Source organism: Nyctereutes procyonoides, unplaced genomic scaffold (genome assembly GCF_905146905.1).
Source record: "Nyctereutes procyonoides isolate TBG_1078 unplaced genomic scaffold, NYPRO_anot_genome, whole genome shotgun sequence".
Lineage (NCBI taxonomy): Eukaryota > Metazoa > Chordata > Mammalia > Carnivora > Canidae > Nyctereutes > Nyctereutes procyonoides.
The window spans coordinates 19,859,337-19,881,785 of record NW_026575136.1 but is presented as its reverse complement, the minus strand read 5'-3'; the positions used below and the strand labels follow the sequence as shown (position 1 = coordinate 19,881,785).

General features: G+C 39.8%; 1 protein-coding gene across 20 annotated transcripts in view; it reads left to right on the top strand.

The window, feature by feature from the left end:
• The window catches only part of LOC129495544 (transcription factor 4), a 356,507-nt gene that overhangs the window by 248,017 nt on the left and 86,041 nt on the right, over nucleotides 1-22,449 (top strand). For 4 of the 20 annotated variants that reach the window (XM_055303157.1, XM_055303162.1, XM_055303156.1 and 1 more), the window contains exon 1: nucleotides 13,156-13,381. The exons of the other annotated variants lie outside the window; for them this stretch is intronic. In XM_055303157.1, coding sequence (XP_055159132.1) covers nucleotides 13,313-13,381 — 69 coding nt within the window. In that variant the 5' untranslated portion in view covers nucleotides 13,156-13,312. Of the gene's footprint in view, nucleotides 1-13,155; nucleotides 13,382-22,449 lie in introns of those variants that run through there. 20 annotated transcript variants of the gene reach the window in all.

The window sequence follows — 22,449 nt, the reverse complement described above, 5'->3', positions numbered from 1 at the left end:
TTTGCTGGGAACTTGCAGCCTTGAAAACAACAAAGAGGATAATCACAGTTGAGATTACAGAGCTCAGATTAAATGTATTAGACAGTAGGGGTGGCCTGGCCCAAATTTGCCTACACGGTGCAAGTGCCGTGAATGCCAACATGTTAAGCATTGTAGTCACTTACCAGGATTTTTGGTTTTAAATGGAATGGAACCAAATTTAAAATGAAGCACCTGTACTTCATTCAAAAAAAAAAAAAAGTTAAGGTATATGGAGATGTGGAGGTGAGCTGAGAGATTGTTTTATTTTTGCATATTGGGGGAGGGGGAGGACCCTCGACAATAAAGATGAACCATCTCCAGTATTAAGACAGTCTATTTTCATGCAGTGTATGATTCAAAATGACTTAGCAGTTTTAAAAAAATTTTTTAGAAAGAAAAGAATATATAGAGAGAAATGAAATTTGCATCTCTACAGACAACTCTGCATAGCAAATCTAAGAATCTGGCTGTTTCCTTACAAACATCTGAAAATTGAATTTTAAAGGATACCCAGACAGATCTTTAACTATTGCGTTGCTACCAGGTGTCTATGATGGTATCAGTAAGTTAAGAAACTTTTTTTAAGATGGTACAAACGACAAGAATGATAACTTATGTTAGTATATGTGTTCAGACTAAATTTCTTCTTAGTTAAGAATATGGAAACTGGGGATCCCTGGGTGGCGCAGCGGTTTAGCGCTTGCCTTTGGCCCAGGGCACGATCCTGGAGACCCGGGATCGAATCCCACATCAGGCTCCCGGTGCATAGGGCCTGCTTCTCCCTCTGCCTATGTCTCTGCCTCTCTCTCTCTCTCACTGTGTGCCTATCATAAATAAATAAATAAAATAAAATAAAATAAAAAAAAAGAATATGGAAACTGTATTAATTGTTTGTATATATAAAGTTTACCTATGGTAAACTTTAGGTACACCTGATGCCTTATTTCTATCTCATAAAGATCTGCTTATCCAGATCTCAAGTGTATTTCAAACCAGTCTTTACAAAATGCTACTGCCTTTCTCACAGAATTCTAGTCAACAAAATTTCAGTCATCAAAAATGTGAATCATAGAGGTAACTGGAGACAGAGAGTATAATTTCTATCATATTGTCAAAGAGGGTCTATCACTCCCCAAAGGTTAAGGAACACCGAGTTCAGGCAGAAGTTGTGGGAAGTGACTGATGATCATATATCATCTCTACCCCAGTTGGTACTGAGTCAGCATAAAGGCTTAAGTATCCAAAAAAAAAAATCAGCAAATATTTATTGCACATCTACTAAGTGCCAGTATCCCCGGAAGGTGCCCAGCAGTGGACCAGAGTTCCTCCCATTGGGAGGATTTATAAGGCTGCTAGTAGTTGTTGAAACAGGAATTCATTTAAAAAAAAAATTTTTTTTTTAGCGTAGTTGACACACATTGTTACATTAGTTTCAGGTGTACAACACAGGGATTCAACATCTTTTTATGTTGTGCTGTGCTCACCACAAGTATAGCTACCATCTGTCACCATACAAGGCTGCTACACTATCATTGACTATATTCCCTAAGCAAAAGTTCACTTTACAGTGTTTCCTAGGGTCCCAACACCATTGTGATCCACTTGTGGACTAATACACACATGGACTGTGACTCTTCAGAGTCCAATAATGGATGTAATTCCACAGCCCATGATAATGATATAATGTATGATAGACAGATAGAACCAACCACAAGATTTGCCATAACTGTCGGTGAGTTTCTTGTCATTGGCATATTTTTGTTAGCAGTGAGACAAAGTGACCTCTTTTTTTTTTCTTGAAAGTTTTTTTTGTTTGTTTCTGTAGTGCCTAAAATCAAGTTACATGGAACGTGTTGGAAAAGACAAAAGAAAACAAGTTAAATATGTGGAAATGACATGAAAGCACCTGCTTCTTTGTTTTGTTTTCCTCCACGTCATCAGGAAATAGTGTCTAGCCGTAGGAGAATCTGTCGTCCCTTTAAGAAAATATTTATAAAATGGAATTTTTAGAGTAGAATATAGATTCAATAAGTAGGGTGGACTTACCAAGAAAAATTAAAGAATACATAAAACAAACAGGAGTCTGCATCGCACATACTAAGTAGCACAACAGTATCACCTCTCAAAAGTGACAATGCTTGCATGTATCCATTTTTATATCTTTGGCATATTGTTGGCACTATTAATTATTCCATTGAGAAAATAGCCGCTCTATACAGAAGAAAGGAAGATAAATTAGATCCTCCAAGCCCCCTTCTGTGAAGTGTATGTGTAAATGAATATGCTCTCTGCCAACCCAGCAAATAAAATGTGGTCCATCCCTAATCTGCAGCCACTTATGAACCAGGTAAGGGAAAGGCCAGGCTCATGAAATAAAAAATAACCATTAGAAAATTTAAAAACTCAGGAGAACAATTTATCATAACTCTGTATTATGTCTGTGTTTTATCAATATAAAGTAGGGGTAGCTCTATTTGAAAATGTTCGTCTAATCGTGTGCTCATTTTTTCCATTTTATGAAGGCTTGACTTATTCTGAAATTGAACTTAGGGGCTGACCATAATGTGTTTTTCTGACAATTCTGGACTTAATGATTTCTGTCGTTGGGGAATGGAAGGAAATAAATCTCTTTTTGTTCCCCATTCACTCAATGAATAAAATGGGATTAAGCTCTTGTTACGTGCATATTACGTGGTCAGAGGGTGGGGCAGAGAAAGTTAAATCTTGATCTCTACTCTTTATAAATTTATAGTATTTGGGAGCAATAAAGTAGGTGCATGATTTATTTAGCAGCAATTTATGGCATTAAACTTTGCTGGAGAATCCAGAGGATCTAGAATGATCCTTATCTGGAAGTGACTGCAGAGTTTGATGTCATTTCTCTTGCTGAGAGTTGCAGACACGGCATATTAAGACAGAGGCCACAGATATGGAAGTGAGCTTCTGTCTAGCAGCTTCTGTGCATCTTTTCCCGACAGTTGAGCTTTGGCTTAACTGCAGAAACAATTTTTGGTTGTTTTCATATTTTCAGAGATTGATTGTCCAGAGATACCTCATTATAATAAAACCATAAATCTCAGAATTTCAAACTTGGGGGAAAAGAAAAAAACCCTGTCATGATCACAATTTAACAGTTATTTATTTGAAACATATTTATTTATAAAGAAACTGAGATTTAGATAAAGCCAGAACTCGCTCAGGCTTAGAGAGCTGGATAGAAATTAAGCCAGAACTCAACTCAGCATCATGGTTTCTGGCCTCCACATTATACTGCTTTCTCTAATGAGTACAAGGGAACAGGTGATGGGGTTGGAGGTCTCCTCCCTCCCGTACTTGGTTGGAGAATCAGAAACTAGCTCTTTTGAAAGTCAGTTAAAAAAAAAAAAGATTTAATTTCTTTTTTACTTGTCCATGTTTAACAATTACTTATGAAATACAGTCACTAGTCTAATACTTGTACTAATAATGACTCAATACAGAAATGCTTAACTCTGAAAAAGACTTATGCACACAATAATTTTATTTTAATTTATTTTTTAAAGCTTTATTTATTTGAGGGAGAACACGTGCACATCTTCACACGCACAAGTAGAGGGAGGGGCAGTGGGAGAGCAGCAGACTCCCCACTGAGCAGCAGAGCCCAGTGCAGGGCTGGATCCCAGGACCCTGAGGTCATGACCTGAGCCCAAACCAAGAGCCGGCCTCCCAACCAACTGAGCCACCCAGGCGCCCCCACGATAATTTTATTTTAAGTGTACCTATTTTTATTACAAGAAGTATGAGAAAATGATCAAAGATCAACACTGCTTTAGCAAGTTGGAAGGACACAGCCCACGTGCAAAATGGGTATGGTTTGAAGAACTCGTGTTTATTGTGTTTTCTGTACCTTCCCCTTGCACACAACGCATTTCTCATAGGATGACACTAAGTAGGTAGGTGCTCAAGCCACATGCAGAACGTGGCTTGCAGGCTCTGAACAGATGTTAGAGAGCATGTCACATTCTGCAGTAAAGGAAAGCTCTAATTCGAGATAAGGACGGGAGAGTTGACCTGTTTGGAATTTTGACTCATTAAGCAGGATTTAAATTGTTTTAGGTTCAGAATGCATTTGATGATTGTGTTCAAAAAAGACAAAATGCTGACAGACATTTTGGGACGCAAATAGAGGCAACGTTCATTCCTCTGGTTTGTAGGCACCGTGATTTGGCAAGTTAGCACTGTTAACAATAATCCTAGTTATGATTATAAAGACATCCTTTTAAATCAGTTTTTACTCAACCGTGAATGAGTGGAAATAAGACCATTACGGCCATATGACTTTGGGGAAGTCCTCGTCTATTCCTGATTCTGTTGGCCTATATTAGAAGCCAAAATTTGTCAATATCCAACTTTTGCCAAACAATTCTAATTTTAATGCTGCTGGTATCAAGTAGAGCTTATGAATTTATTTCCATTTTATTTAGTAGAAGCCCAAAATTGTGTTTAGTTGGATCTTATCCCTTTTAAAACTTCTTTGAAAATGTCTTTTGGCTAGCTCATGAGATTTGCTACAAGCTCTTCTCTTTTAATGGATGAGGATACAAAACTTGTCTCATTTGTCTCTTCATGGTCATCTCTGTGTTTACGTGTGGGGTGGATGTCTAAGTGCTTATGATTAACAGAACGAAGTGGTCATTTATTCTTTAAAACTAAGTAGCTAAAATTCAAGGTCATTTTGAGTTAAAGAACACAACATTTAGGTCAGGAAATGGACTTAAGCTTTAGGCTATGGATTGACCTTGAGGAAACTTAAATCTGCTCCTCCTTTCTCCTTGAAATACCCTTAATTTTTGCCTAAAGTGGCTGGTTTCCAGTTACACAAAACGATATTTTGGGCAGAACCTTCATAAAACAGGCATTTCAAATAGGCATTTCAGTAATGGATATGCATAGGATGCTAATTCTTGCATGGTTATTCACTTCCATTTTAAAACTTATTTTTTTTCTTCATTCTCTTTACCTACTCTTTTTTTATTTCAAGTGTTTATCAGGGGTAGCCATTAAAGTATTTGAAAATTGTTTGTTCTCTGCCCAGCAATTCGTTGTTCTACTTGTTGGACGATGTCAAACAATTAAATGTAATCAACAGTTAGGACCTCAGGAAATTGTTAGAATTTCCACCCCAAAGAGGGTTGACAGACCCTAGACAATTATTCTATTTAGAATGAAAATGGTTTTCATTGTGATATCACATTTCCCTCTGATCATTGAGCAATGCATTGGGAAGCCCAGTATTTATTCACAAATTTTCAAAAATTGTGTACATCCTGTGCCCAGATTCCAATCTGTTTCATCAGTCCATTTTGTCAAAAGTTTCTCAAATGGAATCCTTCATCCAGACAAACAAACATACCCAGGATTTCCCCCTTTAACTTTTTGGGAATTCATTTTTACACGTGCATCAATTCGACGGAAAAAACAGTTATGTCTTATTTCATCTGATTCAGGTGATTGTGGTAAGCCTGCTAGGTCCCTTCATCTGGGAAGTGCAGCAATCTGAGTCAACTTCCTCCGTCTCTGTTTTTATATTGTCCAGGGCGATGCTTCCTCATTGCACCAAAATAGAAATGGTTTGTTTTTGTATCAAACTTGGAGACTGGCTATGGATTACAGTGGGTTAGGGTAAAGGAAATTTTTTTTTTTTTCAAAGAACATTCCAGTTATCCCAGGGGAAAGAGATTGATGTCTTGGAGAAAAATAAGGAGCATAATGAAATTTTTTTCCCTTCACTAAAACATCTCCTTTAGTCGTCAGAAGTATCACTTGTTCTGTCTTTTTTTCTAATTTAATATTTCAGAGATTTGGTAGAATGGATTTATGACTTTTGCAATTATGGGTCTTTGCATGAAATTGAGGAAGGAAGAGGTGAGCTTCAGTTGAGAGTCAAGCATGCAGTTTCCATTGTAATTAAACACAAAGATCTATATGCTAGGCTTGTAACTTGTGCTATTTCACTTCACCATATCACACATGCCATTACATACATCTTCCCCAGTCTGCAGGCTAATACCATCTTCTACTCTTCGGCTTTGCTGATTTTCATAGATGTGATGTCCATGTGGGTAATGACATTCTCATTGTATTCTTTACCACAGAAACAGGAAAATATGTGGAGAAATGGGAAAATAAGTCTAAGCAGATCCAACTGGATACAAGATTTGGTTTTGCATTTATTTTGCATGCTACTGTATGTCACCAGAACAAAATCTTATGTCTGCGTGAGCTTTTATGATACCATATAAAGCAAAATAAGAAAATCTCCTCTTTCTTCTGAAGGGAAATACTGCCACAGAAAGGTAGAAAGTCTGGTTTAAAAAAATAAGTAAATAAATAACCCGCTTTGCTTACCTTCGTAATCAATGTGAATTACATTATAATCAATAGACTACAAGCTATCTGACCAGCCAGGGAGAAAATAAATATTTGATCATGTGATAAACCATTTGGATGTCTGCATATGAACCCAAGCCATATAAAGTATCCAATTCAAGATAACAATACAAAGTCACTGATAAAGTCGCAAATAGAAATTAGATTTCACAGTCTCAGCTGATAATTTGATACTTTTCTGTGATAAAAGTATCATCCAAACTAAACTTGTCTATGTTTGAACCGTACAAATACTTAAAACTGTTGTACCTGATAGTATCTAAATGGTGCCATGAGAATAAGTTTATGGCGCTGAGAAGATAGAGCTGGTTTGTGCTTCATCTCTGTTCTTCATGTCATATGGATTTACTTCAGATAAATATTTTTATATTCATCTGACAAGTATATTTATCTGAGAGAAGTATTTCCCCCAGATGAATGTGTATTTTGGAAATAGTTTAAGGTAATTAGGATTCCAGTTGAGGAAAATGTTTTTTTTTTGTTTGTTTGTTTGTTTGTTTGTTTTTTTTAAGTAAAAAGCTTACTTGCTTACTAAGAAAACATAGTTATTTTACCTTCAAACGACCCCAATACAAAGAAATATAGGCATGTGCGTACAGGAAGTTTGTTGGTATTTACTACAAGATTGCAAGGCTGTGTCAAGTCACGGATATCAGGAAAAATTCTTTTCAACTGCATATGTGTGGCTGTGTGTCCGCATCCTCCTTTGGATAATTAAGTCTTCTATGAAAGTTGTACTCATACCTACTAAGGATTTTTGTCATTGCAGTTTAAGGTGGATCTTAAACATCAACCTTCCTTAGGTATAAGCTATCATCATTTATGAAAATGTATTAAAATTAACAATCCCTGTATATGCATTTGCTAACTAAACACCACCATTAATTTACTTTATGAATTAAATTTCTTGTTTATAGCGACTCCTACTGGAGAGCAGAAAAATCCAACTGCTTAACATCTGGGTAAATTAAACTCAGTAATACCCCCTTTTTCAGTGAATAAGAGTAGCTTAGATAACCTCCGTTCCCTGACTTGGCAAATGTTGCCGTTCATTTATGCTTAAATATGAGAACAGATTTCGATACTAATGCATCAATAGAAATATATCTTCAAGTATTTCACGGTACATACGTGCTTCTCATGTCAGGAGCGGTGAGGACTCCAAAAAGCTGTGTAATTTGATATCGTTGCTTAACAGTGAAGAGTTTAGCATGGCTCTGTATTTTTAAATCTTTTTTTTCACTTTAGTAGACTTGTGTTACCTAAGTCTGTTTTGGTTGGAGATCATTTTGCCACCGTTTTTGCTAAGGCACTCTTGCCTGGAGGAAGTAGCAGGGAAGGGACGAGGAAAAACACTCTCATTTCTAACATGTCGCTGATGTGCTGAGCTAGGTGTCCTCTCGCTTAGGCCTCAGAAGAAGTGCTTGTGTGAAAATGAGGGCACTAAAACTCAGACCTGAGATGTGATTTGGCTACCATCACACTGCCATCAAGGAGCCAGGTTGTTATTCTCAGACACCTATGTCTGACCCTCACGTTTAAGCCCTTGGGATTTTATGATGTCGGTCCACATCCTGATCCCACTTTCTTGGTAGCTTTGTGGTCCATGAAATTTCATCGAAGGTCCTTTGCACCTTAACTCTCTATCTTTAAAGTAGGAATGACAATACCTGGCACAGAGTACTGGGTTATGAAGATTTAGTGCAGGCAATTGTGTGTTCTTTAAATTGTATATCACTATGCATGGATTAGCTAACTTTCATTATCAAAATTTTTGACGGGATAGATATTTACTTAAGGTGGTTATTTCATTTATAGGTGTGCTTGTTCCCTTTATGTCACATAATCCCATAGATGATTTTCCTTGGGTTATGATGTTTAGCTAAATTCAGCTATGCTGGGCATAAAGGAACAACAACATTGTAGAAGTAAGCAAGAGTTGTATGAAAAAACCATAGGTGTTCAGCGACTTCAATAGAACTGGAGCTGTTTCGGTACTACCAAGTTATACGGGGGGCGGAAGATGACTCGCCCCCTTCATGTGACCATCATTCATTCCTCCATTCATTCAGCTCATTTACTGGCACTTGCCTTGTTCTGGACGATGTACAGGGTAGTGATGTTGCGTGTGCATATGTGGTGTGTTTATTATTTATTTGGACTTTTCAGTAATTGCATAATACAGTCGTTATTCAGAAAAAAAGAGGTAGAATTTACTTTAATGAGATCTGGGATCGGGAGGGAATAGTTTAGTTCCTTACTGTGTGATAATTTTGTTTTCTGTTTAATATTTGTATGATTGTCCCTACTTCACATTAGTCATTGGTCATATTTTCCCATTTTATTCGAGGGCACAGGTCCCATCCCCTCAGCCGTGTGGTCAGGTGTCTGAGATTAGGAAGAGTGTTGGTACATGTCTCTGGATCCTCTACAAGTTCCCCAATGGGGCTCAAAACAAAGTCGAAAATCGCTGTTGAATAGTTGTGAGATGATTGAATGAATACAAAAATCCAAGGCTCTTCGCTCAGGTTGTGTAGAATTTGATTATCGACTTATTCTTTAATGTGGCCATTCACTCTTTCATTCATGCATTCATTTATTGAGGTTTGTGGGGGTTTTTTTGTTTTTTTGTTTTTGTTTTTGGTAAATGTCCACCTTGTAGGTGATACGTGCATTGGGGATATCAGGTCAGAGAGCCCCCAGATTTCTCATGACAGCTGTAGGTATGTGTTCCCAGTTTTCTCTCACCTCAAATGTACCTGTCAAGGACTTTTTAGAAAATGACAAAAGAACTTCGAATTACAGAAGAAGTTAAGAATGATGCGGACGTACTTCAGCAGTCTGTCCTTCTACACAATGGTCTTACTGATTTTGTAAGATTTTTAAGATTTGTCTTTCCCGAGAGCGGCGGAGAGTACACCTGACCATGCTGCCCACCCCTTCGTGTCTCCCTGGGGTGTTCAGCTGACCACCACGGACAGAGCGGTGGCTTCCTGTGTTGTGTGGCTAACTTCCATTCCCTATCATTTTGGTGCTAACAAGGGACTCTTTGCCTATTAGGTAACTTGCCCAATTATTCACTGGTGAAACAAACAGACCAGGTTGGGGGCCCTTGAAAATTGGCTGCTGTAATTAAGACTTCTTTTAAAATTATTATGAAACACATGGATTCATGCATATAGCTTCGGTTGTTCTTCTACTTCTGTGCTAACTCCCCACGCATCACACTAAAAATTTATCATGGGTGATATTTCTGTCACAAAGGAAACTTCAAAGTCTGAATTCGCAGAAATGTCTCAGTTGACAAGCCACTGACTTGAGTTCTGTGATTGAAATGTACTCCAAGGTCAGCAAACCAAAACCTGAACCCCGGTGGATGATGATACGTTCCGTGTCTCAGTGGTTATAATGAGTAGATCACCTTTCAGAGGAGGGTATCTTTATTAATCATTGCGAATTTGTACTTTTGGAATTTCAGGCTCTTTTTCATTGGTTAATGAAGCCCAGGAGCTTAACGTTCTAGTACCGTTTTAATTTTTTTGAGTCCCATGTGCTGATTTGTCAGAGTTTAGAAATCTCTTTCACCTTATCAGATTAAAAATATTTATTCACGCACGCGTTAACAATACATTTAAAAGCAATGAGAGCGTCAATATTTAAAATAATAATTGTAGCTCACTAATGAGAATTGTATTTATACTTACATGATTAAAAGAAAGGCACTTGTATGTCTGCAAAATATATAAGATAAGGCACTTAATTGTAGATGAAGCAGAATGGTTCTTTATCAAAATGGTTCAAAAATCTTCCTAGAGGTCCATCTAGGATGATAAAGTTAGACAGGGTCTCCAAACAGCCTTCTGGATAAGGGGTTTCCTTAAGAAACAACAAAGGAGCAACCACAATAAAAACCTCAACTTCTCTCTCTTTAGATTGCAGCCTCTCTTTTTTTTTTTTTTAAGTCCTGGTTTTTACATATTTCCCTTTAGTAGGTGAGGACCCTGGCCTTATGTATGAAACACTGAGGGTGGTTTAAAGGTTACAAATGTGATCCTGTCAGATTGACAACTAACTGTTCTAATGAGGAAAAAATCCTCAAAGCATGAAATTTGAATGAAATGTGTGATTATAATTCAAGTACTGTTTACACAAACCTCTGGGGACCCTCGGAATAAATGCAGAGCAAGTGAGTTAGACAAACCTCTGGGCCTTCACTATATGTGTGTATGTGCGGGGTGTGTGTGTGTGTGTGTGTGTGTGTGTGTTTATTTTAGAGTGTGGGAGAAACTTTCCACCATGAAGCCAAGCCTTTCCTCTTTCAGAAGGGACAGCGCGGGCCCTCCTTGTTTATGAATACTGTATGTGTTTTTGTTACCATGTTGAATTGTAAGGAAATAGGTGCTTTGAATTATTAAAGTTGATTCTTGAGAATAGATGTATGCTCGGGTGGCATTTGCTTCGGCATATGCAAATGATTTAGTTTCATTTGGGATCAATTCCCAGAGGCCCTCCTTTCCTGGGATGCTCTGAATTTGGCAAGCTCAAGTCCGCCCGTCTCCTCTCCCCCCTCCCCCTCCCCTTTCTTTCTTTCCTTTCCTCTTTTTTTTTTTTTTTTTTGGTTCCTTCCCCCCCCCTTCTTTTTTTTGTTGGATGATATGCTATTTAAAAAGAAAACAAATAAATATATAGCCTTGCTTGTTAGAAACGTCGTGATTTAGAAAGATGCTATTGTTCAATTGTGATCCCTAAAAAGGTGGAGGAAGATTTTTCCGCCTCCTTCAATCGCTTAAAGTTTAGCCAGAAGCGTACAGACGTGGAACGTTTGTGAAAATATTCATGCAGAAATGGGGCTACTCGGAGGATGCAGAATTCTGAAAAATGGGGTGTCAGAGGTGCCTCTTTTTAGGGACTGAACAGCTGTAAGTCGTTCGGAGGTTCGGATGTATCAGTAAAGTCCGGCTGCGGAGCCCCGCAAACAAATAGCGTTAGGTGGGTGGGTGGGTGGGTGCGTGGGTGCTGGGGGAGCCCGAGCCACCCGACAGCAGCGGCTGCCGGCGGAGAAGGCGGCCGTGGGGGGGGGCGGGCCCCTGGGTCGGGGGGGGGGGGACGGGCCCCGGGATGGGGGTGCAGGCCCCGAGGTCGGGGGTGCGCGGGCCCCGGGATGGGGTGCCCGGGGTCGGAGGGGGGTGCGGGCCCCGGGGTGGGGGGTGCAGGCCCCGGGATGGGGGGTGCAGGTCCCGGGGTCGGGGGAGTGCAGGCCCCGGGATGGGGGGTGCAGGCCCCGGGGTGGGGTGCCCGGGGTCGCGGGGGGGGGTGCAGGCCCCGGGGTGGGGTGCCTGGGGTCGGGGGTGGGTACAGGCCCTGGGATGGGGGGGTGCAGGCCCCGAGGTCCGGGGTGCGCGGGGTCGGTGGTGGGGTGCAGGCCCCGGCGTGGGGGGTGCAGGCCCCGGGGTGGGGTGCCCGGGGTCCGGGGGGTGCAGGCCCCGGGATGGGGGGTGCAGGCCCTGGGGTGGGGTGCCCGGGGTCGGGGGTGGGTGCAGGCCCTGGGATGGGGGGTGCAGGTCCCGAGGTCCGGGGTGCGTGGGGTCGGGGGTGGGGTGCAGGCCCCGGGGTGGGGTGCAGGCCCCGGGATGGGGGTGCAGGCCCCGAGGTCCGGGGTGCGCGGGGTCGGGGGTGGGGTGCAGGCCCCGGGGTGGGGTGCCCGGGGTCGGGGCCGCGCCTTGACTCTGTTGGAGCCCCGCGACCCCGCTTTGTAGGTTGTTGACCGAGCAGCCAGAAAACACTGCCCCCTCTCTCCTCCCGAGCGAGGTCGGAGACGCGGTGGGTCGGTTTGGGTTTTTTTTTTTCTTCTTCTTCTTTTTCCTCCCCTCTCTCCCCTTTCCCTCCCCTTTCCCCGAGTCGAGTTCTCAGGCAGCTGCGTACAATGCTGGGAGCTAGCCAGCAGCAGAGACAGATGGCAGAGTTATTAGATGTGCATCATACGATTCCCTTCCTGCCACTCGCTTTTTAATCAAATTAAAACAAAAAAGAAAGAGAGGGAGAGAGAGAGAGAGGGGGAGTCAATTAACTGCATTTGTATTCTGCTCAATAATGGACCCTGTTCCACTTTTACCCTAAGGCAGTTGAGTGGAAATTTTTAGAGAAGAAAAGGGGTGCCTCGGACAAAAAAAAGGGGGGGAGAGAGAGAGAGAAAGAAGAAAGAAAGAGGGAAAGAAGGAAGAAAAAGGAGGAAGGAAGGGAAGAAAGAGGGAAGGGAAGGAAAGAAGGGAGGAAGGGAAGGAAGGGAAGGAAAGAGGGAAGGGAAGGAAGAGAGGGAAGCAAAGGAGAGAAGGAAGGGAAGGGAAGAAGGAAGGAAGGAAGAAGGAAGGGAAGGAAAGAAGGAGAGAAAGACGGAAGGAAGAAAGAAAAGGAAAGGAAAAGAAAAGAAAAAGAAAGAAAAAAGAAAAGAAAAGAAAAGCGGAGCGAGAGCAAAGACGAGCAGGGGGAGTGGAGGCGGCCGAAGCCCCTGGCAGCGGCGTCGTCCTTCCCGGAGAAGTTGAGCGGCGCCGCCGCGCCCCGGCCCGAGCCCCGCCGCCGCCTCCAGGCCGCCCTCCGGGCCCGCCGCGCCCCCGCCGCGCCCCCGCCCCCGCCGCCGCCGCCGCCTCCGGGCCGCCCTCCGGGCCCGCCGCGCGCCCGAGCGTCTGACAGCAGCGCCGCGGCCCCCCCCGCCCGCCGGGAATGGTCTCTTCCTGCTTTGCATATTCACCACGCTTGGCCCGGCCAGATGGGAAAATGCAACTGAAGGAATTGTTGTGAAAAAAAGGGACAGCGAGTTTGAAATAAAAGTTGTTAGCGTGGTCCGGAGGAGAGAGGCTCGGCGACCATGTACTGCGCATACACAATCCCGGGCATGGGCGGCAACTCTTTGATGTACTACTATAATGGGAAAGCGGTAAGCGGGCGCGGGCGGCGGGGCCGGGGCCGGGCGCCCGCGGGCCGAGCATCCCGGGGCCGCGTGCGCGCTCCGGCCGGGCCGGGCCGCCGCCGCCCTGCTGCCCTTCTTCTTTTGCAATTGTCCCCCCACCCCCCCGCACCCCTTACCCCCTCCGCCCCCGGAGCCGAAACAGAGGTGGCTTCCAGAGCAGAGCTTCCAGGGGCTGCATCCCAGAGCCAAAGTTTGCAGCCAGGTGAAGTTGCAAGGAAGGTGCAGAGATGCAGGGGTGGGAGGGGGGGAGGCAGGGGAGACAGGGGACAAAAAGACTTTTGGGGAATTCTTGTGCCTTCCTTCCAAGTGACTGTTTTTTTTTTTTCTTTCTTTTTTTTTTTTTTTTTTCCAAAGGAAAAGCAGACATGAGCAGAATTGAGACCCCCCCCCCCAACTCTCTCCCTCCCAACCCTCCTCTCCAAGTTAGGCTGGGAGGAAAAAGAGGGGTAACTTTCTCCCTGGACTGAGGTTTTGTTTTGTTGTTGTTGCTTTTATATATATATATATATATATATATATATATATAATATATATAGTCTGAGTTGGAAGCTAAAGTGAACTGGAGAGCATCTGAAAGGTTAAAAAATAAAAATAATAAAAATAAAAAAGAACCAAGACAGAGGAGTGAGACGTCTAATGAAGAAGGAGATGATAGAAGTTTGTTATCATTATTTTTTTTAACCAAAAAGGGAAAGTAAAACAACTCCCCCTTCCCACCCCACCCTCCCCCCCCAAAAAAAATAAGAAAACCAGGGACCCACTCATGCATATAACAATATTGTTGTAACTTATTTGTGTTGCGTGGCTTCTTTGCTGAATTTTCCCCCCTTCGACAGAAACGCTTTATTTAAAAAAAAAAAAATGTGTCTGGTATTTTGTGCATAACCCCAGCAGAAGGTTTATACTTGCCATCTGGAGGTTTATTTTTTTTTTTCCTCCTTCGGCTGGGTCCTCTGAAGGAAAAGGATTTCAGTATTTTCAGATCGGTATGTGGGGCTCTCTCTGGAAGATTTGTTGGTGGGGGGGTGGAGGGACAGACATTTATTATTTTAAAATAGAAAAAGAAGATGGGGGGGCAGTGAAAAGCAGCCGATTACAAACTGCTTGCTGTGTCTGTACTTTGAACTTCCATTTGGATTGATCTTAATCAGGGTGTGATAGTTGGGCCAAAAGGGACCGATCAGAGCTTTCACGAAGGCCCAATTCAGCTGTAGCAATTGGCGCAAACGAATTAAAACATGTGTATGTGGTGGTGTAGGCAGGAGTCTATATACTTCCCGGTGTATGCATAATGGTTATATCTAGCTGAGCATATACTGGAATGCACACACGTACACCAGGGTTTCGGGGTGCAAGTATGGCTTGGGGAGATTTATGATTTTATTCAAGAAACCACTTTTATGAATGGGCCACTGCTGAAATAGTATCATTTACTTTAATCTCCCGTTTACTTGAAAGTGTGAGTGAATTGTCGAAAGTTTATAAAAAGTATCCAGTTTTTATCTTTTTTTTTTTTTAAGAGAACATAGTGTGTAATTAGAGGAACAGTTAAGTGTGTTAAGGGAAATATAATTTTAAAACAAATGGCTTATGTTGTGAGCTGATCCAGTAAAGTGGCTAAATTTGTAAACATAAATATTAGGATTATGTAACTTCCTTTTTTTAAACAAGTGCCTAATTTGCAATTGGTAGTTATTCACGTATAGTTCTTAAGACTTTTTGCCTATTATCTTTTGGACATTCCCACACATAACATATTTAGCCAGTACCTTTAATTTTTAAAGCACTTGTAATGGAAATTTTGTGAATGATGCTATCAGAGTTAGTAGGAAAAAGTGTCTCAGGAGCAATAAAATAGATTCAGGGATTATATGACCCTTATGCAGTGAAAGAGAATTACAGTGAATATACGTTTCTGTGGTTTTTATCTTTAGGAATTACCAGTGATGTGATTTTTTTAGATGTTGATTGTTAATTTTGTGTGTTAAATGTCTGAACTGGCAAATTTTTACTTTAAGTGTTGGACCTTTTAACTCCCCTTTAGCCAGAAGGAATTTTTAAAAATATGTGTTCCATTCCCACAGCTTGCCAGTTGCCTCCACCATAAGAAAATGCTGAATATGACATCATATCACTAATATGCCCTCTCAGTTGCCAAATATTTTGGTTGTTAGATTTTTTTTTTTTTTTGAGAGGATGGTACTCATAAAATCAAGATCGCTCTGTCACAGGAAATGTATTTATAGGAACTGTTTTAAGGCGTTTATTAAAAACAAATCTGGTGATGTGTATCTCTATTGATTCAAACACTAGAAAGAAGCAAATTGTACATACATTATAGTTAGAAAAAATAGCCATTTGGAACCCTAGCAGAAAGCTTTTGAAACCAGGAATGGTTACCAGTTCTAAATTTTAGCTTTATGAAACAGACAGCAAAGTCCAGTTGTACGCGTTCTTTGGATGGGGCCAATTCTATACCATTTTTTAAAATGCCTTCATGCACACACTGGGGAAGCAGATTTTTGTTTATTCTACAGTGTGTATTGTACTGGCTGTAATTCTGCATTCAGCGGCTTTTGATTTGGTGCCAGACATCTTGTGGAGATTGTGTATGCCATGAGTTAATTGTTCGAAATGCCTATCGAAGAGACTTTACATTTCTTGAGTTTCGTTTGTTGTTTTGGGTTTGGGTATCTGTGCATTTCTGTGTGTCTGTGTGCATATGACCAGTGTGTGTTTTAACTTAAATTGTTGGAGTTAAGTGTGATCAGCTATTTGTTACACAAGCTCTCCTCTGAAGACAACACAAGCACTGAATTCCTTCTTTTTTTTTTTTTTTTTTCCCAGTGACAAGTCAATTACTTGTTTAAATTCAGTTTGAACTCTCTGAACTGAGAGAGGCCAGAGGAAGCAGGTTTTTCCCTGTGAATAAACAAAAGAAGAAAAATGTAAAATCATTCCAAAACACACTGATTTTAGGTTGTTGGAAAGCACAATTAAGCATTGCAACGATTATGATTTTTTTTTTTCTTTTCTGAGCTGGCAACTTGCAGGGTTTGTAAAAATCAGTTTTCCCCTAACTCACTAGCAAGAGAAATATTAGAGTCAGTGGCCTTTTAGGACAAAGAAAAATGTGAATTTTCTATTATCTGAAGTTATAAAGTGTTTCTATGACCATATCCCACACAAATTGTTTTCTTCTTTTTCTGTGAGCCCCTGGAGCTGGTCTGGAGTGTGTGGACTTTTAGGATGCTAAAACCTACAAATATCCTAACACTAGAACTATCAAAGAATCAATCTTGAATATAAACCAGAATGTATATTTGAAAACCAGCTCCTCCTCAGGTGAGAGTTTAATACCAAAACTTAACCAAATGATTTTTGTGATTTCTTTTCTTTTCTTTTGTGGGTTAGAGGTTTAAATAACACGTGAACCCCATTTTCAGCTAAATAAAAAATTTGAAAGCATTACTTCTTCACTAAGAGGAAAGAGGCTCTTTGCAGGAAAAAAAAAAAAAAAAAGTCCGGTTTATTTTAAGTGTTAGGAGTGTAAGCTCCCATCAGATTGTGCCGCTGTGTCTGTCCCTCATTGAGGCTAGGAGCAGTATCAGGCATTACCTGGTCCACACTTGGTACAGTTACTGCTCGAAATGTTGATTTTTATAACTGCTTCCATCTTCTTATTCACTGAATAACAATTTTAATAAGTAATTATTTGGTCGAATTTCCACATACCTAAAAATAAAGCAATTCCACAAAGATAAAATTATGGCAAATGAAATTGAAAACAAAAGTGGCGAAATTTCCTCCTAATGGTAATTTAAGATCACATCATCATCTCTCGCCAGCATGTGCATGTGTTAAACCGTATAGAGAAACCTATAATTATTGTAATTGCTCTTTTTGCTTTATACTAACAAGCTTCAAACCATGTTTCAAACTAGTTGTTTTGAAATAGTTATTTGTCAAGTCATCAAATCTCAGAAAGTAAATGGTAATGAGCTCTCCATGTTTATATTCTGACTGTTGGTCATATTATGCAGCTTTTCAACTCCCTGAAGTTCAGAGATGAAAATGGATGTTGATTATTTCTGATATCGAGGCCAAAAAGTAAAATAATTTCATGATTCCTGATTCAGATGGAGAAAAATAAAGAGGAACGTTTTAATATCAGGATCACTTCAGTGGGGAATTCATTCTTAGGAAAAAGTTTACCTAGGAATAAGAGGCAATCTCAGCAGCCACCTAAATTTTTTTTTTTTAAAGTAGAAATTAGGATATGGAGTTGTTTAGCTTTTTTTTCCCTCATGTACCACAGGAAGTGCTAACATAAAAAGCGTAATTTTAAATAACACCAGTATTAATATCTTCCAGTACAATTTACATATGGCCTTTTCTTTGCAAACCTCACAGTTCGTTTCCGTAGACTCCAGCCTCGTGCAGGTAGCCCCTGGGTTTTAAAAGTTTTCAGTAGTGTTTTCAACTATCAACCATGCAAATTGCATTTAGTATTTTAAAAAAGGATATTTCACATACTGACTATTCTCAGAACCGTGATTATAAATGGAAGTAGCTGGTATAAAAGCATTATTTCTTAAAATTATTGTTTAGCTGCTGTTGCAGAGCAAAAATTTGCTTAGGTCACAAACTAATAAAATTTTTCAATTCCCCACTGATTGAAGAAAACAAAAACATATCAAAGAAAAAAAACATACAGGAAAAACTTCTTTTAGTAAGCTTACTTTTTGGTATTGTTGACATATAAAGCATTTTAATTTCCCCATTTTAAAATAACAATGAAATTTTTTTTCTTCTGTGCTTGATTGCTTAGAACAAAATTATGTTGTTTTGTTCTTTACGACTAAGCTGGTAAAAATTCACCAGACGCTTAATCTTGATATTGTGGCTACATCTTGCTCTCCTGCCTCTGATTAAATTTCCAAAATCCCTGCATGAGATTCACAGATGCCAGTTTGAACATTTCTCTGGGGCTAATTTCTTAGAAAGAAAATATGAACTGGTTACATATTTGGTTAGTTTTATTTAATCCCTAATTTCTGGAAGGTCTGAACATTTTAGATTTAGTGTTGATAATTGATAAGCATCCTTAGAGTGAGAGGCGATGGCATTGTTTCAAGGAGAATTTGGAGGAAGGACATTGAAACACAGGGGGAGGAGGGTTGGGGAGAAAAGTGGCCAGGAAAAAAGATCTAATAGCTAGTGCAGTCTTTAAATACCTTTCCAACTGATCTACAGGAAATTGTGCTGAATAGTTGTTTGTTTCCTGCTCCACTATAAATGTGGTTTGCATTACACTCCCTATTTGTTGTTTTGTTTTGTTTTGTTTTATTAAAATCACAGTACCACTGGGGGCATGAGAATTAGTGATTTCTTCCTTATAACTTAATTTTTAAATGTTTTTTTTAATCACAGTTGGATATTTTAGACTTTGCCATATTTCATTATTATGAATGTTGTATGAGTGTGTTTCCAAGCCTACTTGAAACTTCTATCCCAGTGATGCCACTAAGGGGAAAAAAAAATGCTTTGGCGTCATTCCTTTGGAATCACCATGTAGGCCATGCACATGGTCAGCAACCTGCCAGCATGAGGTTAATTTTTTTTTTAATCTTAACTTTGAATCCAGTGAAAATATACAGATTTTAGATATGATTGTGGCAATTTTAAAAGTTGCTAAAATTCAAGGAAGAAGATACAGGAAAGACATATTTGCTTACATAACAAACCCAAATGCAAGTCTTATAATTGAGAATTTCAGAACTGACACACAACGTTACTAGGTTTTTGGGCTTTTTTTTACAATTTTTCCCATTTTTCCTCCAGTATTATCAGAGTCACAAAAAAAATCTCATACTTCACAATCAATATAATTTAAAGGTAATTTTAGATTCCAGTCTTCCAAAGTGTGTGTATACTTGATCGGTTTTAAGTTAGCCCTTCATGCTTCAAACATGACTCTAAGGTGACACAGGGTAAAGTGATATGTGGTAACACTATTGATGCTTTAAAAAAAAAAAAAAAAAGAAAAGATTTGGAGCTGTGTGTCCATAAAATATTTAAATATTTAGAATCTATTCAGGAAATCATCATAGTCCTAAAGAAAAAAGCAGTTCTATGTAAACTAGGAAACACAGATGAATAGTGACAAAACTGAGAAAGATACTTCTGTAAAATAATTATATTTTGAAGTACGAAATGATCTGCTAGAAAGTTAATGCATGGGATTTTCGGAAAACTTCCTAGTCAGAGGCTTTTTGACATTTTAGAATCTATAATAAACTGGCACGTTGTATCATCTTAGGCAGATCTATTTTCAGATTGCATTTTATTAAGCAAAATAAAATCATTCTTCTGAAGAATATTTCTTAAAGTTGAGTTTACTGGTTGGGGACTTTAGGAACATGGTTTGAGAGTAGGCTCATTGCTCCCCTTAAACTTTGGGAGAGTTTCCCGTTTGCAGCGCTAAAGGAACCCTGTCTGGCCTGGGTTCCAGGCTGCAGCCTTTATTTATTAACAGATGTATTTCTGTCACAATACCGTGTTCTGATTGGAATTTAAACTTTCACATTTCTGATACTTTTGCCTTTCAATTCTATGTCGTATCAAGTCTCTACTGGGCTTTCTTCAAATTCTTCCTTCTTAAAGAAATCTGCACATGCTAATCAGGGCACTTTGTTCAAAAGTGACTTAAAAGGGACACTACACCTATAACATTTTATTTGAGAGAATGTACTGTTTTAAAAGGCAGCGACTCCCCCCACCTCTCCGCCCCCCCCCCCCCCCGCCCCCGTGGTTGGGATAAAGAGAGAGTTTAAAACACCTCAGAAGTCAAGGGTGGGAGCAATGTGGATGATGGTCTAATTTCAGGCTCCACTGAAAAAATGCAGGCCTTGGCATCCTCCAGGGACCTAGGGCTGTGCTTTCCAGGAGACCAAATTATACTCCTCTGGAGAGAGGGCACGTTGAGGTAATTGGTAGGACAGACTGGGGAGAACCGAGTTCCAGCTGCTTCCATTGTAGCTGACCTGAAAATGAATAGGGGATGTTGAGAGTGAGGCTAACATTTGACTTGGCTTTTTCACCTCCACAAACCTAAGGGTGAGAATTATAGAGTACCGAATGACTGCCCCAATAATAATCCTGTTCAAGTGGGAATTGCTATGTTGAGGGAAACTCTCACACCATTTTAAAAATAGTTGATGCGTTTACCAACCACAGTCTCATCACTGTAGCCCCAATAAAGTTTATCCACAGTATGGAAACACTCCCTGTTTTTACCGTGAGCCATCTTGTGCGGGTGTCTTGGAGCCTCACCTCTTTGGTTACCATTTTAAAACGCTCATAATGAGAGACATTCGGAAGGCACTGGATTCCCATCTCCAAGAAGAGAAGCAAAAAGTGGAAGTGTCTACTACACTCCATTTCCCCCGGAATGTATGCTTTTTTTTTTTTTTTTTTTAAGGAGAATAATGCTGTATTACTCAATAGCTTTTCTAACGAATAAAACAAATTAAATGGATGTTACATGCATATTTAAACCCCATCCAGTTAAGTACTGACGTGATTAAAATAATCAAATGTATTACTTAAAAAATTAAAAAGGATAAATTCTGTACCCCATTATTTTATTGACTTTTAAATATAAATTGCAGAAATGTTTACATTCCTAATGGCATTATTAAGCTAAACTGACAAATCAGAGGGAAAAAGTTGATTGCCCAGCACATTATTATTTCTGCACCTGTTATTACAATTCAGAAGTGGAGGCTCAGCACATAGGAGCAGCATGGATGCTGTTTTCTTAGGCTTCCTTTGTGTGATGTGGGGGTTGGGATAAATGTTTAACAGGTGTAGTTTCACTTTGTAGTGCCTTTTTGTGTGTTGATATGATTAAAAGCCTACAATGTTTTTCATGTAGCTTTGAAATTAATATGCAAATAATTGGGGATGGTAGGGCTCTCCTGTACCTGCTGTACCAAGCATCCCTAAGCAGAATGGGGGGTGGGTGGGGGGATATGAGCTTTTTAGTAGAAGTTGTTTAGGAACAAATAATGCCAACTTTCATCTCCACCCTTTGAATCTGTAAGGGAAAAAAAAAAAAATAAGGGAAGAAGAGGGGCATCAAGCTAATTGAGGTAGACTCGCCTAATTTAGAATTTAGGTAGATCTGGGATGAAAACACTTTAGATTTTTATTTTCTGGTTGTATATTGGCCAGGAGGTCGGTAGACTTTTGAGTACATTTTTTAAACGATAATATAAATTGTGTAACGTTGCCAGTATACCACGGTTTGAAATTGGTTGGAAATTGTACTTGTTTCTTTAGTTTATTTCCTGTCTAAATCTTACAATTTCATTTTTCAATCGTTTGAACCATGGTCCTCCCTGTTGCTGAGGTAGCAGTGATGGTTTATTAACATAATTCTAGAATTTCTTAGGTGTTCATCATCCACCATTGATTTCACAGAGAAATCTAATGTTTCTGCAACCAGTAGGATAAATGATGAACTTTTTTTTTTGCTTTTCCGCTATCCTTTAGGTTCTTGAGGAATGTTACCATGTTTTTTAAAATGTGATGACCTTAGATTTGGATTGAGAGGGGGAAGAGTATCTTTATTTAATCCTATCCAGCAGTTAGTTTGAGTTTATAAGTAAGTGGTTAAAATGGCATTCTCTCCTGGAAGTTGGTAGTTAACACTATTCATAACAGTTTAGATTTTGTCCTGTGTCATAATTTAAATTCCTAGATTTTAATAACACTTAATGTGTAGCATGGATCCCATTTAATCTCCCCCTGGCTTCACAGCAAAATGTTTACATAAATGAACTCTCAATTTTGATATCAACTATTTAACTCTGTCTTTCCGGAGTTAATACTATTTCCATAATTAAACATGTTCCACAGTTAGCTCCATCGGAGTATATCTTAACCGTGATGTTCTTTTCATTCTTTTAAGCCATCTGTTGGCTAGGTCAGCGAAGAAATGGGAGCCTGATTTTATTTTAAAGCAAATA